The 12854-nt window shown below is 43.8% G+C and overlaps 1 protein-coding gene across 1 annotated transcript in view; it reads left to right on the forward strand.

The window, feature by feature from the left end:
- CHCHD3 (coiled-coil-helix-coiled-coil-helix domain containing 3) overlaps positions 1 to 12854 on the forward strand; it is a gene marked incomplete at its 5' end in the record, with an annotated part of 106946 nt that overhangs the window by 12252 nt on the left and 81840 nt on the right. Inside the window, one exon of the mRNA XM_009071442.1 lies at positions 5770 to 5854. Coding sequence (XP_009069690.1) covers positions 5770 to 5854 — 85 coding nt within the window. The remainder of the gene's footprint in view (positions 1 to 5769; positions 5855 to 12854) is intronic.

The following is a 12854-nucleotide window of genomic DNA, read 5'->3' on the forward strand; positions in this document are numbered from 1 at the left end:
GCCCCAACTCTCTCAGCCTGTCCTCGTAGGGAAGGTGCTCCAGTCTCTGCTCAGCTCCGTAGCCTCCTCTGGCCTTGCCCCAACAGTTCCATGTCCTTGTGCTGTTGGGGACACCAGAGCTGTGTGCAGCACTCCAAGAACTGTTCATCTTGAAGACTCGTGTGACCTGTGGAATTTAGCTATGGACCAAACTGGAGCATTTATTAAGCAGAAAGACTCAATCAAGGGTATTTACAAATCAGAGTGTTTGCATATTACACGTCCTAAGTTGGAATGTGAGTGGGAAAAGTGTCTTATTTGTGGCAAACCCTTGGTGTGTGTACAAACCCCCAGCCTGATGTTATGGAGGCACCAGGCTGCTGCTGCCCTGTGCCTGCTGATTCAATATTTATGTCTCTTAATGCACAGTTAGGAATTTTCCTGGCAACGTCTTCATTAACTTTAATGTCCACAAAGCTGCAGTTGCCCTTCCTGGAAGTGGGACAGATGATGGGTCTGCAGACAGCCCTGAGGTATGTTGTCCCAAGTGAGCTGCTTAATGTTCATACATTAACACAACTGCCTTGTGGGAGCAGATCGATGGGCTGACTGCCCTGAAGCTCTGGGGTCAATACCAGATGCCTCAGGGGTGAATGCAAGGAGTTCTGCAGGAAGTCATTGGGAAATAGTTTTTCCAGCACAAAAAGTCTTCCTGTTTCTCACAGGGGTTGTGCATACCTTGGAGCTGTGTTCTCAGGGGAATGGAAGAGTTTGGGGAACTCTTCACAGTGATTATTATGTTACACCCATGGGATTTGGTGGACCTAAACTAGATCTCAGCAAAGCTTATCCTTGGCTTTCAGTGTTGTGTGGAAAGGCAGGAGGCCATGTGAAGGTGCATCATCTTGGAACTAATATTTCATCTTCTTCCTCTCATTCTTTGCATCTTCTTTATTTATGTTAAACTTAAAGGGACTGGAAGAAAAGGCTGGAGAGGGACTTTTCATGAGGACATGTGGTGATAGGACAAGGAGGAAAGGCCTTAAGCTGAAGGAGGGCAGATTTAGATTAGATATTAGGAAGAAATTCTTTACTGTGAAAGTGCTAAGGCACTGGCACAGGGTGCAAAAAAAGTGCTCAGAGCAGCTGGGGCGGCTCCATCCCTGGGAGTGTTCCAGGCCAGGTTGGATGTGACCTGGAGCAACCTGGACTGGTGGGAGGTGTCTCTGCCCATGCCTGGAGAATGGAACTGGGTGGTTCTTGAAATCCCTTTCATCTCAAACTATTCAACAATTCTGTGATGGCTTGATTAAAATGTTTTTAGACTACTCATGTGCCGAGTTTAAGTCTGTTCAGCTTTCCCATTCCTAATGCTTTTTGACCTGTGTTTTACCTTAGCCTGTTTCTAATCCCTGACAATCATTGACCACTGATTTTGTAACTGCACTTTGCTAACAGCCTCTGCTGAGTGCTGAGGTTAAAGCTGAACAGAATCACAGTAGCTGCTTGTTGTCTTGTCAAGGCCTTCAGACCCTGATTTGAGGAGTGAGTGTTCTGATTTGTGTGCTGTAGAATCATGGAAAGGTTTGGCTTGGAAGGGACTTAAAAAATGATAGTTCCACCCCCTGCCATGGGCAGGGACACCTCCCACCAGTCCAGGTTGCTCCAAGCCCCATCCAACCTGGCCTGGGACACTCCCAGGGATGGAGCATCTATTTGGTCGTTCCAAGTCAGAATGAGCCAAACAAGCCCCAAATGCATTGCAGCACTCAGTGGGTGGAGGAAGGGTGGTCAGAAACTGTAGAGTAGAGGCTGAGGGACCTGGACTTGTTAGGCTTGGATGTTCCTTGCCAGCTAGGAAGGTATTGAGAAGACAGTACCAGTATCTTCATGGTGGTGCATGGCAGGGAGGCATCAAACCAGACATATATGTCAAATGAGTCCTTTGACCTGGAGGGAAAAGCTTTTTTTGTCATCAGGTCAGTCAGACGTGGACATCTATTGCCCAGAGAGGCTGAGCTGGTCCATCCTTGGAAGCCTTTTTGTATCAAAGCAATCTTCTTTTGCCATCAGGTCAGTCAGACATGGACATCTATTGCCCAGAGAGGCTGAGCTGGTCCATCCTTGGAAGCCTTTTTGTATCAAAGCAATCTTTTATCTCTTTGAAATCATCATGTGGTCTGAAGGGCATGTGTACTGTTCTGCTCCCTTGGGGAAGTTATTCTCTGCAGGATCTCCTGTTCCCTGGACAGGTGTTTTAATAGCAAATCTGAATCAGAAGTACAACTTCTTTCTTTCTTCTTCTTTTATTTTTTTTTTTGTGGTATAGTTTTTATCTGCGTATTCTTTAGCCAAGTATTTTCTGAAAGCCTTTTGATTGTATCAAACCTAAGTGTCTCTTCATTAATAACTTAATGCACCTGCCCTTTGCAGAGAATTTAGTGGAGGTGCCTGAGAACAAACGCTGCTTCCATTAATGATTTTTTGCAAATGAGGGCTAATGGGCACATTCCAAGCCCTGCAGGCTGGAGGCTGATGCATTTAGCCATATCATGTTCCTGATTTCTCAGGCTAACATTTTGGAGGCTGCAGGTGTCTGTCTTCCCTAATGTGAGTTGTTTACTGCTCTGGGTGTAATCTTGATATCCTGCTGCTTGTTTGTTTGCTGTGAAGCAGCTGCTTTAGAGTCAGAGGGAGAAGGGACAGATTTGGATCTTATGACTAGCAAGGGCAGAGGAGTTGGAGACAAATATTAAGAGTTGCTGAGTTATAGATACTCTTACACCAACCTGGGGGATAAAAAGAATCAAAGGTTTTTTGCATCCCCAGGAGTGTGGCAGCAGGGCTAAGGAGGAGATACTGCCCTTCTGCTCTGCTCTGCCCCACCTGGAGTGCTGCACAGCTCTGGTGTCCCCAACTGCACAAGGACATGGAACTGTTGGGGCAAGGCCAGAGGAGGCCCCGGAGCTGAGCCGAGACTGGATCACGTTCTCTACGTGGACAGGCTGAGAGAGTTGGGGCTGCTCAGCCTGGAGAAGAGAAGGTTGGATGTGGCTTGGGCACTGAACAGCTTCCAGGGCAGTGGGCACAGCCCCATGGCTGACAGAGCTCCAGGAGTGTTTGGCCAATGCTCCCAGCACAGGGTGCATTGTTGGGGGGTCCTGGGTCGGGCGGGAGTTGGACTGATGATCCTTGTGGATCCCTTCCAGCTCAGAGTGTTCTGTGGCTCTAGAATTGGTTAATTTATCTGTACTATTTTTGCAGGTAGAATCTCTGCAGGAAGGGGAGGAAATTACTGTGTCTTTCAGACTGTTCCTAAAAAACAGGTGGACAAGGATCAGGTTATTGCATCCCAGAGCCTGTGAAAGTGGCAAAACATCCTTTTCCCTGCACAGTCCCTGCTTGGTCTGCTCAGATCCAGCCAAGAGCTGTGTGGATTTTCCCGTACTGGGAGATTCAGTGCCTGTGGTGCTCCGTGGAGCAGTTGGGTCACTCTCTGAGCCCTGTGCCACCTGCAGCTCGACCCGAGGGTGGTAATGAGCCACTTGGCCATGCAGCTGGTGGTGATCCATGGCCATTATCCCAGGCTGAATGCTGCTGAACACACACCTCTCCCCTTGCCGTGCTAAGAGGACAGGAGAGCTATTTCGGACCGGGGCACTGTGGCTTGTGAGTGTCATTGCCATTACTGCCCATCTCTCCGAATTGGCTGTGCATTAGCACACTCACCCTGGGGAGGGCTGGGCCTGCCTTGGTTTTACACTCCTGTAGGATGCAGGTGTGACCTCCCTCAGTGTGCTTGCCTGAAAAGCTTCCCAATTTGTCTGCTCTGGGATGCACTTAGCTGTGAGGCTGACACTGATTTCGGTGTCCTGAAGAACTTAAAAGTATTAAAGGTGGTGGTGGGAATGGCTCTGTAGTTTTTTGCAGCTGCTCTACAGTTTTCTCTGAATTATGGTTTTTAGCAGTCTTGCACTCCCAGGCTCTAATATTCTCTAGCAGCCCAGTGGTTTGCAGCCTGGTTTTAATGCCCATCATTGCCATCAGAGTGAAACTGGCCCAGGTTGCCCAGGGAGGCTGTGACTGCCCCAACCCTGGCAGTGTTTCATTCCAGGTTGGATGAGCCTTGAGCAACCTGCTCTGGTGAGAGGTGTCCCTGCCCAGGGCAGGGGTTGGGACTGGATCATCTCTGAGCTCCATTCCAACCCCTGAATACACTATGAAACTATGAAATGTTACTGCTTTATCTCGAAATAGTCTTTTTTTTTTTCCCCTGGTCCTCTCTCAAATAAATTAGCTTTTCCATTTTGAAATGCCTTTCCCCCTGGAACAAATCCTTCTTCCTTGTACAACTGCAATTTTTTCCCCTGGAACATCATGAAGTTCCCATTTGGGAGCTGCCCAATTACATCTTACAATGATTCCATTGCATGATCTATAGCTCCACTTTTATTCCCTATTAGTATTTGGCTGATCGATGTGGAACCTCATTGATTGCTGAGGTCAAATGTCTTTATTGGCTGATGCCTGAATATTTCCTCATTACTATTTAAACCATTCTGTGTTCTGTTAGAGTTCTTGTAGTCTTTTTTGCACACCAGACCAATAAATTTCAGGATGTTGGTGCTGGTGATCCTTAATGCTGTTGTGTCGGTTGAGATCCCAATAAAATGGGATTTTGCTTTTTCCCTGAGGTTTGTGATAGTGATCTGTTACAAGCTTCAGATTTACCTCTGAATTTTCACCTGGGTTGATATGTTTTTAGGTGGAGGTCGCAGTTGCCATTCACAAGTGTCCTTCCTCTGTTCCTGTCATCTCAGCAATTCCTCTGCCTGCCAGGATGGATATTGATTCCTTTGCTTTGCTTAAGAAGTTTATAACTGAATTAGTTGGCCAAGACTCCCATAAAGTTGATGAAGTTGCTTCATTCATTGATAAAACTCCCTGTGTTGTGAGACTACTGTAGGATTGCATGGTGGGCTCTGAACTCCCATGGGATCCAGTGATGTTGGATCATGTTTGGAGATAAATTGAGCTCCTGGAGATGAGGTCACTGGGATACTTGTTCTGTAGAGAGCTTTATTCCAGACAGGTCCAGATTAGGATTTATATGGATTTTGGTGGGTTTATAGATTTCTTTCAAGCTTGTGGGTTTGGTGACTCTCCAGATTTTGTGTGGAAAAGTTTTATCCATGTGCTTCAAGTTGCTTCCCTGTTTTTTCTGTTCTTAACCAGAGTTGCATTAATTCACCTGACAGAATCTGAAGTGAAGAAAATACTTTCCATGTCTGTGTGTTTCAACAAAATTGGGAGAATTCCAGGCAAAATCTTTGTCTAAGGAGAGGAAATATGATCTATTTCTATTTCCATAGAAATAGGGATATTTTGGATGTTGTAAGAGCTTTTCTGGGTAAAATATGTATCCAGTAATTCATATTCATAACACAAAGATGTTTCCTTTGGTTCTGTAGGAATAAAAAACAGCCTTTTATGCCTTTGCTATTTAAATCTCTGGCCCACCCCTCACAATTTTACTTTACAGAGACATATTTCTGGAGAAAACTTATTTAACATGTTGTGTGTTGTTTAATTTTCAAAGGATTGTACTATTTGGGAAGTTGTTTAATAAGTGTCATTTGTAAATTAAACACTCTCTGGTGTTGTATGGTTAAACCACAGGAAAACATTCCAATAGAAAACAGAAAATAAACAAACTTGAGCACTGTTATGCAGTAATTGGGAATATGTTGTGTTCTGGTAACATTTCATTGTGTTTTCTCTTGGTTGCAGTTAATGATGAAGAGCTGAAGAAAAGAATAGCTGAAGAACTGGCACTAGAACGAGCCAGGAGAGACTCTGAAGCTCAAAAGAGGAGGTTGGTTTGTTAATAACTGTTTCAAACAAACAAGTACTTAATGGTTTTCTGATTGTTATTTACCTGTTCCTTGCAAACAGATGAGATTTGTGCCCCGGGACCACATGGTAGGGCAGAGCTTTGGGTGCTATAGCAAGTTTTGGTGTGAAATACAAGTTAAACCAACAAATGAAGTGGAATTTGCTTATAAGAGCTGATACAAACTAGTGCTGTAAATCCCTTTTCACCTCCTGAGCCTGTCTGTTTTGCAGTCTTTTAAGCTCAGTCTTTGCTGATTTCTCTGGCGTCCAAGTAATCACTTTGTGGTGCAGAGACAGAAGTAGAACAGTTAGAGTTGGGTCCTTAGAACCCTCTGGTGGCTCAGAAGGTACATCTTGACAGCAGTAGAAATGATAATGCTTTTTGAGATTCAGATTAGATGTGAGGAGAAATGTTTTCCCTGTGAGGGTGTTGAGGCACTGGGATATTGCCCAGGGAGGTGGTGGAGTCACCATCCCTGGTGTCAGTGTGACACTGGAGGATCTGGTTTGGGGGTTCCAGCAGTGACAGGTTAATGGTTGGACGTGATGAGCTTAGAGTTCTCTTCCAACCTTGCTGATCCTATGATTTTCACAGCAGTAGAAATGATAATTCTTGTAATTTCTGTGAATTCTGGAGGTTTCTGTGAGCTGCAGGATGTTTTCAGAAGCTTTATTAGCAGAGTGTCATGTTGGGAAGGTGCAGTGTGTACTGTATTCCACCAGTTTACTGGTTGAAAACCCTTTTGCTGTCCTTTCTGAATAGCAAAACATTCCTTTCTTAGCTTTTTTAAGACATTGTAGTGGCTGAAATTTGGGCAGAGTCATTATTAACACTTAAAAATTCCCCTTTAAACCTGAGCTAGAGTTTGGCTCTGGTGAGCTCATTGCTCTTGTGAGTTTATTTATACCTTCAGTGATTCTCCCAAACAGATAATCTGCCACACTGAATATAAACATTAACTTCCACATTGTCCTCCACAGTGAGAATGGGAAAAAAGGCTCATTATGATGGATTAAAGCAAATTAGATTGCAATTAGTACTGCTTAAACTGTCTGCACAGATCTCACTTGTTTCCTACACATCATTGTAGTATTATTTAATTGACTTAAGGGTGATGGAGGATATAATTAGATATGACTCTATAAATGTCCCAGGAAAGAAAAAAATCAGACTTTTCTCTTTTTTTTGCATCAGCAATAAAGGAAATCAATACGTTACAGTGAAATCTCTTGCCCTAGACTGAGCTTTGACAGGAAAACTTGGGCTGTGTTTGAGCTTCATGTTGATTGCTCAAGAGTTGAGCTAAGTGTGATCACAGGAGGGAAAGGTTTGGTTTGCAACTTCAGCGTTTTGTCCCTTGACACGTTCCAGGAGCTTCTATTAAGTGTTCCATAATTCAGTTCTCAACTCTCTGTGAAAGGGAGGGAGGAGATTGCCTTGGCCTATGCCTGATGGGATGTTTTGTAGGGAATATTAGGGCAGCCTTCCCTTTATTTGACTTGGTGTGGAAGGTGTTGCATATTGAAAGGATCCCAGAACATCCTTTTGTTGTCTTAAAATGAGGTTGGAGAATCTGTGTGGAATGTGAAGTATCAAAACAATAATGATGATAACAAAGACCAATATCAAGTCTCATGACCAGCATTAATCCTTTTCTAGTTTTGAGTTATTACACTGGTTTGAGTGGTTTCAACTATTTTAGCCATGGCAATGACTTTCTGTCATCATTTTTAGACAGTTATAAAGGTCTATTTTAGCCAGTGTCGAAGCTCTTTTCATCTTGGGTGGAACAGCTTTAAAAGATGCAGATGTTTCCTCAGGTATTACTTAAGATCTTTATGGGCTGAATTCTGGTTAAGGCTTGTGCTTTAAAAACATCCAAGCACAATCCCTGGAGGTGTTTCAGAGGTGTCTGGATGTGGCACTGGAGGATCTGGTTTAGTGTTTGGGGGTTCCAGCAGTGACAGGTTAGTGGTTGGACTTGATTTTAGAGGTCTCCTCCAGCCTTGATGATTCTATGATTCTGTGATTAGCCAGGTGAATGATTTTGTCTTGCATGTACCAGATACACATAGGAAGGAACAGATGACTCTCAGCTGTCCTGGTTTGTAATCCAATTGCAAACACCTTGATGGAAAACAGAACAAAAACTGGAGTTCCTACTGTGCTACACTGAAGCTCCTTGACCTTACACTTCTGATTCATTAACAATTTCATGTGCTAACCCTCTGCTTTTTAAGGCACTTGTTGATACTATGTGCCACAAAATTCAAGTTCTTTTACTTCCCCATTCATCTTCAGAGATTGTTTTGCCACCTATGGTGTGTTTTGAATCCTTTCTCAGGTTTTTTTCCCAATATTTAAGTGAAATATTATAGCACAGAATGGGTTGGAGGGACTTTAAAGACCTTCTAGTCTCACCCCCTGCCCTGGGCAGGGACACCTCCCACCAGCCCAGGTTGCTCCAAGCCCCATTCAACCTGGCCTGGAACACTCCCAGGGATGGAGTAAATAATCTCTGAAACTTGGAAGTGTTTGTTGTCTGATTCCAACTGCCTAATAGCTGATTTCAGTGCTGTTTGTGTGTGCAGTGTGTGGCCACATTTTGATTTGATTGCAAAATGTATTTCACTCATTTCAGAGTGTGAAAGGAGTTTTAATTTTAACTCCTCTATAAATTATTTATTCACACATAGACAGTCCAGATGGGCTACCCTTACCTCTTACTATGGGAAGTTAAAATCTGTGCTTATTTCTGGGATCAGAGCTGAAGAATTACTCTAGAGTTGTTTGAATGCTGTTAATCCACCAGTTACAGCTCTTATTCGACAGGACTTTACCTTGTCGTACATAAAGCATTTTTTCCTTACTTCCCAATAGGTCTATGAGTAAACTTTTCATGTTAAGGCTGTGGAGAACAGGCTTGGGGGAAATCCATCTTTATTTTCTGAACTGAATGGAAGTTTATTTACTACATGCACTAACTTTGTCATTGAGTCTAAAGCTGTTAATTTCTTAGGGTTTGCAATGCTGAACTGAAGTGGCTCAATAAATCTCTTTATGAAGAGTTTTTCTGATGTTGCTTACACAGAGGAAAAGGTGTTTTGAGAAAGCAAAATGAGCAACTTCTATCATCAGCATAATGATCAGATTTTAACTCCTGTCAACCTCATCAGACTTCTGAATTCCTCCACGAAAATATCCAAACCAATACTTCAGGGGCAAATGATGGATGTGATTTCCCATGGAAATTGAACATGCATGAATGATGATTTGCCTTTTTTTTTCTTCTCCCTTGGAAATCAGGGAAATTTCAGTCTTACTTTGCTAATCATTTAGCTTAGGCTAATTATATTTGGAGGTTTTCAGTCTCTTGCTTGGCAAGTGTTTCCTAGTTTATACTTTGGAAATGTGATTTGGCACATGGCAAATATTAATTATGTGTAGAACGAGGTGTTTTTGCAAAGTGCTGAGCATGACAGTCCCTGCAGGAGTGCAGGAAGTGTATTTTGTGCAAGTCTTTGATGTATTTGTGCCTGTGAGTTTGTTGTTGTGCCAAGTGTCTGTCCCTGTGCAGCTCGACCATGTATGACTGTGATTTCATTTGTTTCTTAAAGGAAAACTGCTACTGTAAATGGGAATTTCAAGGCAGAGAAAGGCTTAAAAGCAGCCTTTGGTTTGGTTTGGTGACCCTTCAGGTGCCAGGTCTGCTCTGAAATTGTTTAAGGCATGGCAGAGGTGGGAGATGGTCAGGACTAGCTCTGAGCATTGTACAGCTGCTGTTGAGAAGCTGAAGATTCAGACTAGACACGTTGCCTGCAGCTCAGGGCTGTGTCAGTGTCTCCCATCTGCCTTGAGCTGTAGATCTCAGCCTGTGTGATGCTCTCATGCGTCCAAGTGCTTCCCCCAACCTTGTTTCATCATGTTTCAGCAGCACATTGCATACACGACAAGCTCTTAGTAAACCTGGAGCAGTTTGTGCAGGGGAGAACAACAAATTGACCAGCGAAAAGGTAAAGTGGGAGAAGAATGAAGAACAAGATTAGAGAAGAACCTTTGGGAAACTGCACACCCAAATTGTTATATTAAAATCAATACTAGGCCTTGACCTTTCTGGGCTAGTGTATATTTTAAAACTTCCTATTGATTGCTGGTTTAATAACATGTTTATTCTAGTTTCCTGGCAGAGGTGTGGAGACCAAGGGAGAGAGAAACTGATTGATTTATTACAACATTCTCTGTTGCAGTGAGGTAAAGTTAGGAAGAGCATATTAATGTAGCTCAGATCGTAGGGGTAATGCACTAATTGTGATGAAAACTTTTTCCAAGTCTTGTTTTCCTCCTGAATGATGATGTTTTCCCAGGTAATCGGCTGTGTGGAATTGGGGAAATGGCTGTTTCTTGTTGGATTGTTCTCAGGGGGACAGAAAACTCCTTGTGTGGAAATAGTTGTTATCTAGTCTTCTGCCACAGAGACCTCTTGGTAGTGTTTAGATTAAGTGTGAAAACAGCCTGGGAAACTACATCTTCTCTACTGCTGACAGTAGGAGAGGGAGCTGGGAATACTCGGAAGGAGTAAAAGTGATTATAGTTGGTTTGACTTGTGATAAGTCAAGGAGAAGAGTTTAATATCCTGTGGCATGAGGGACCATCCTGGTGTAAGGAAAAAGTCAAACCCAAAACCAGACAACAGGTAGAGATATAAACCAGTGGCTAGTGACATTTGGGAAGTCAAGAATTCCTACAGACTTGCTCCAAAGCTTTCTCTGGTCCTCCCACCAGGGCAGGTTGCACAAGGCTTTAGCTGACCTGGCTCTGTTAATACCTGCATAATCTGAAAGTTTTACAAAAGAAATTTTAGGACAGATGTGGTTAGTACTGATGTTGGCAGTAACTCCTGTCACCTGTAGTGTGCAGAGTCCTGTGTGACTAGAGAACAAAGGTTTGAATAAGTAAATAGTGGTAGAAGGTCACTTCAGTTCAGAGGAACTTTGTGTTGTCTTTCTGAGCCTTTTGTGAGGACAAGATTTGAGATTATTTGTTTCTCTCACTGTGTTTGCTGAGGGAGATGAACTTTAGGTAACTTCTCTGACTTTGCAGTCACGTGAATCATCAGCTAGGAGAAATGGAGGATGGGAAATCTCCATTTCTCACTTCTCAGACCTCACTTCAGCTTCAACTTGTTGTCCTGGTGTCTCTCTCATCTCTTCAAATCCCTTGTCAGCTCCAGTGATTTCCAACCACAACTTTCCATGGCACATCCAGCATTGCACTCATTAAATATTAAAACTCAGCACTCAGAAACATTATTCATTCATGAGTATTGCAATGTGGCCTAAACTGCATTGCCCAAACCAGTTCTGGATGCTATGAAAGTCTGTCAGGATGAATTTAAGAACTTGCTATTCCTCAGCAAAAAAAGATGAGGAATAATCTTCAGTGTAAACATGTTGGGTCTTCTCTTTAGTTGTGTAAACATTTGGGTACCTTATAGAATCATAGAATTTAGGGGTTGGAATGGAGTTTAGGGATCATCCAGCCCCAACCCTCTGCCCTGGGCAGGGACACCTCCCACCAGAGCAGGTTGCTCAAGGCTCATCCAACCTAGAATGAAACACTGCCAGGGTTGGGGCAGCCACAGCCTCCCTGGGCAACCTGGGCCAGTGTCTCACCACCCTCACAGCAAAAACTTTTTTCTCACATCTAACCTAGACTTTCCCTCCTTCAGTTTGAACCCATTACCCCTAGTCCTATCACTGCAGTTCCCAACACAGAGTCCCTCTCCAGCCCCTTGTAGGCCCTTCAGGTAGTGCAAAGCTGCACTGAGATCTCCACACAACCTTCTCTTCTCCAGGCTGAGCAGCCCCAACTCTCTCAGCCTGTCCTCCTAGGGAAGGTGCTCCAGTCTCTGCTCAGCTCTGTGGCCTCCTCTGGCCTTGCCCCAACAGTTCCATGTCCTTCTGATGCTGAGGACACGAGAGCTGTGTGCAGTATTCCAGGTGGGTCTCACCAGAGCAGAGTAGAGGGGAAGAATCACCTCTTTTGCCCTGCTGTCCACACTCCTGTGGGTGCAGCCCAGGATTCCATTGGTTTCTGGGCTGAGCTCACACTGCAGCTCATGATGAGCTTCTCATCCACTGTCACTCCCAAGTCTCTCTCCTCTCTGCTGGTTTCAATTCCTTCACCACCCAACCTGTGCCTGTTCCTGGGATTGCCATGGCCCAAGTGTAGGGCCTAGCACTTCACTTGGTTAAACTTCCTGAGGTTTGCGTTGTTCCCCCTCTCAAGCCTGTCCAGGTCCCTCTGGATGACCCATCCCTTCCCTCCAGCTGGGACTGCAAATACAGGCTGAGACCTCTTCGGGTTTCTCTTTGTTTCATTGAGGAGATTTTCCTGATAGTGGACATTGTAGCTGGGAATATTTTGATTTTACTTGCTTGGAGGTAATGAAAAATGACACAGTTGATGCTTTAGACTTGAATGAGTTTATCTGGGAACACCACAGATCCATCAGATTGTGTAGCTTGGAGACAGTAATAAAGATAAAACAAGTGGCAAGTAATCATTGCCCTGAAAAATAGCAAAAAGAAAATGTTTAGGCTTTGATAGAGTAATAAATTTCCAATATCCAGAAATAAGGGCTGAAAATGACATATCACTTCATTCCTTTTCATAGAGGATTGTTCGCCAGTTTCTGATTTCTCTGGGTTCTTGATTAATGTAGGATAACATGTGTTGTGGCCATCAAAGCCCCAAGCTAATATTTCTTAGCACTTCTCAGTGTGTTGCTGTTGTCTGGGAATTAAAAGCTGCTTTTGCCTTAATTAACATCCGCAGGTGTTTTTCAAGCACAACAGAAATGGCTGTTTGGAAGTAAACAAAAGAGGGAATTCCTCTGGATTTAGTCTTCAATTAGTCCTCTGGTTACTGTGGCTGAGGTGGGTCATGCTGTGCAGGATTGTGGCAGAAATCCGTGTGG

The sequence above is a fragment of the Acanthisitta chloris genome, unplaced genomic scaffold, assembly GCF_000695815.1.
Source record: "Acanthisitta chloris isolate BGI_N310 unplaced genomic scaffold, ASM69581v1 scaffold7613, whole genome shotgun sequence".
Taxonomy (NCBI): Eukaryota; Metazoa; Chordata; class Aves; order Passeriformes; family Acanthisittidae; genus Acanthisitta; species Acanthisitta chloris.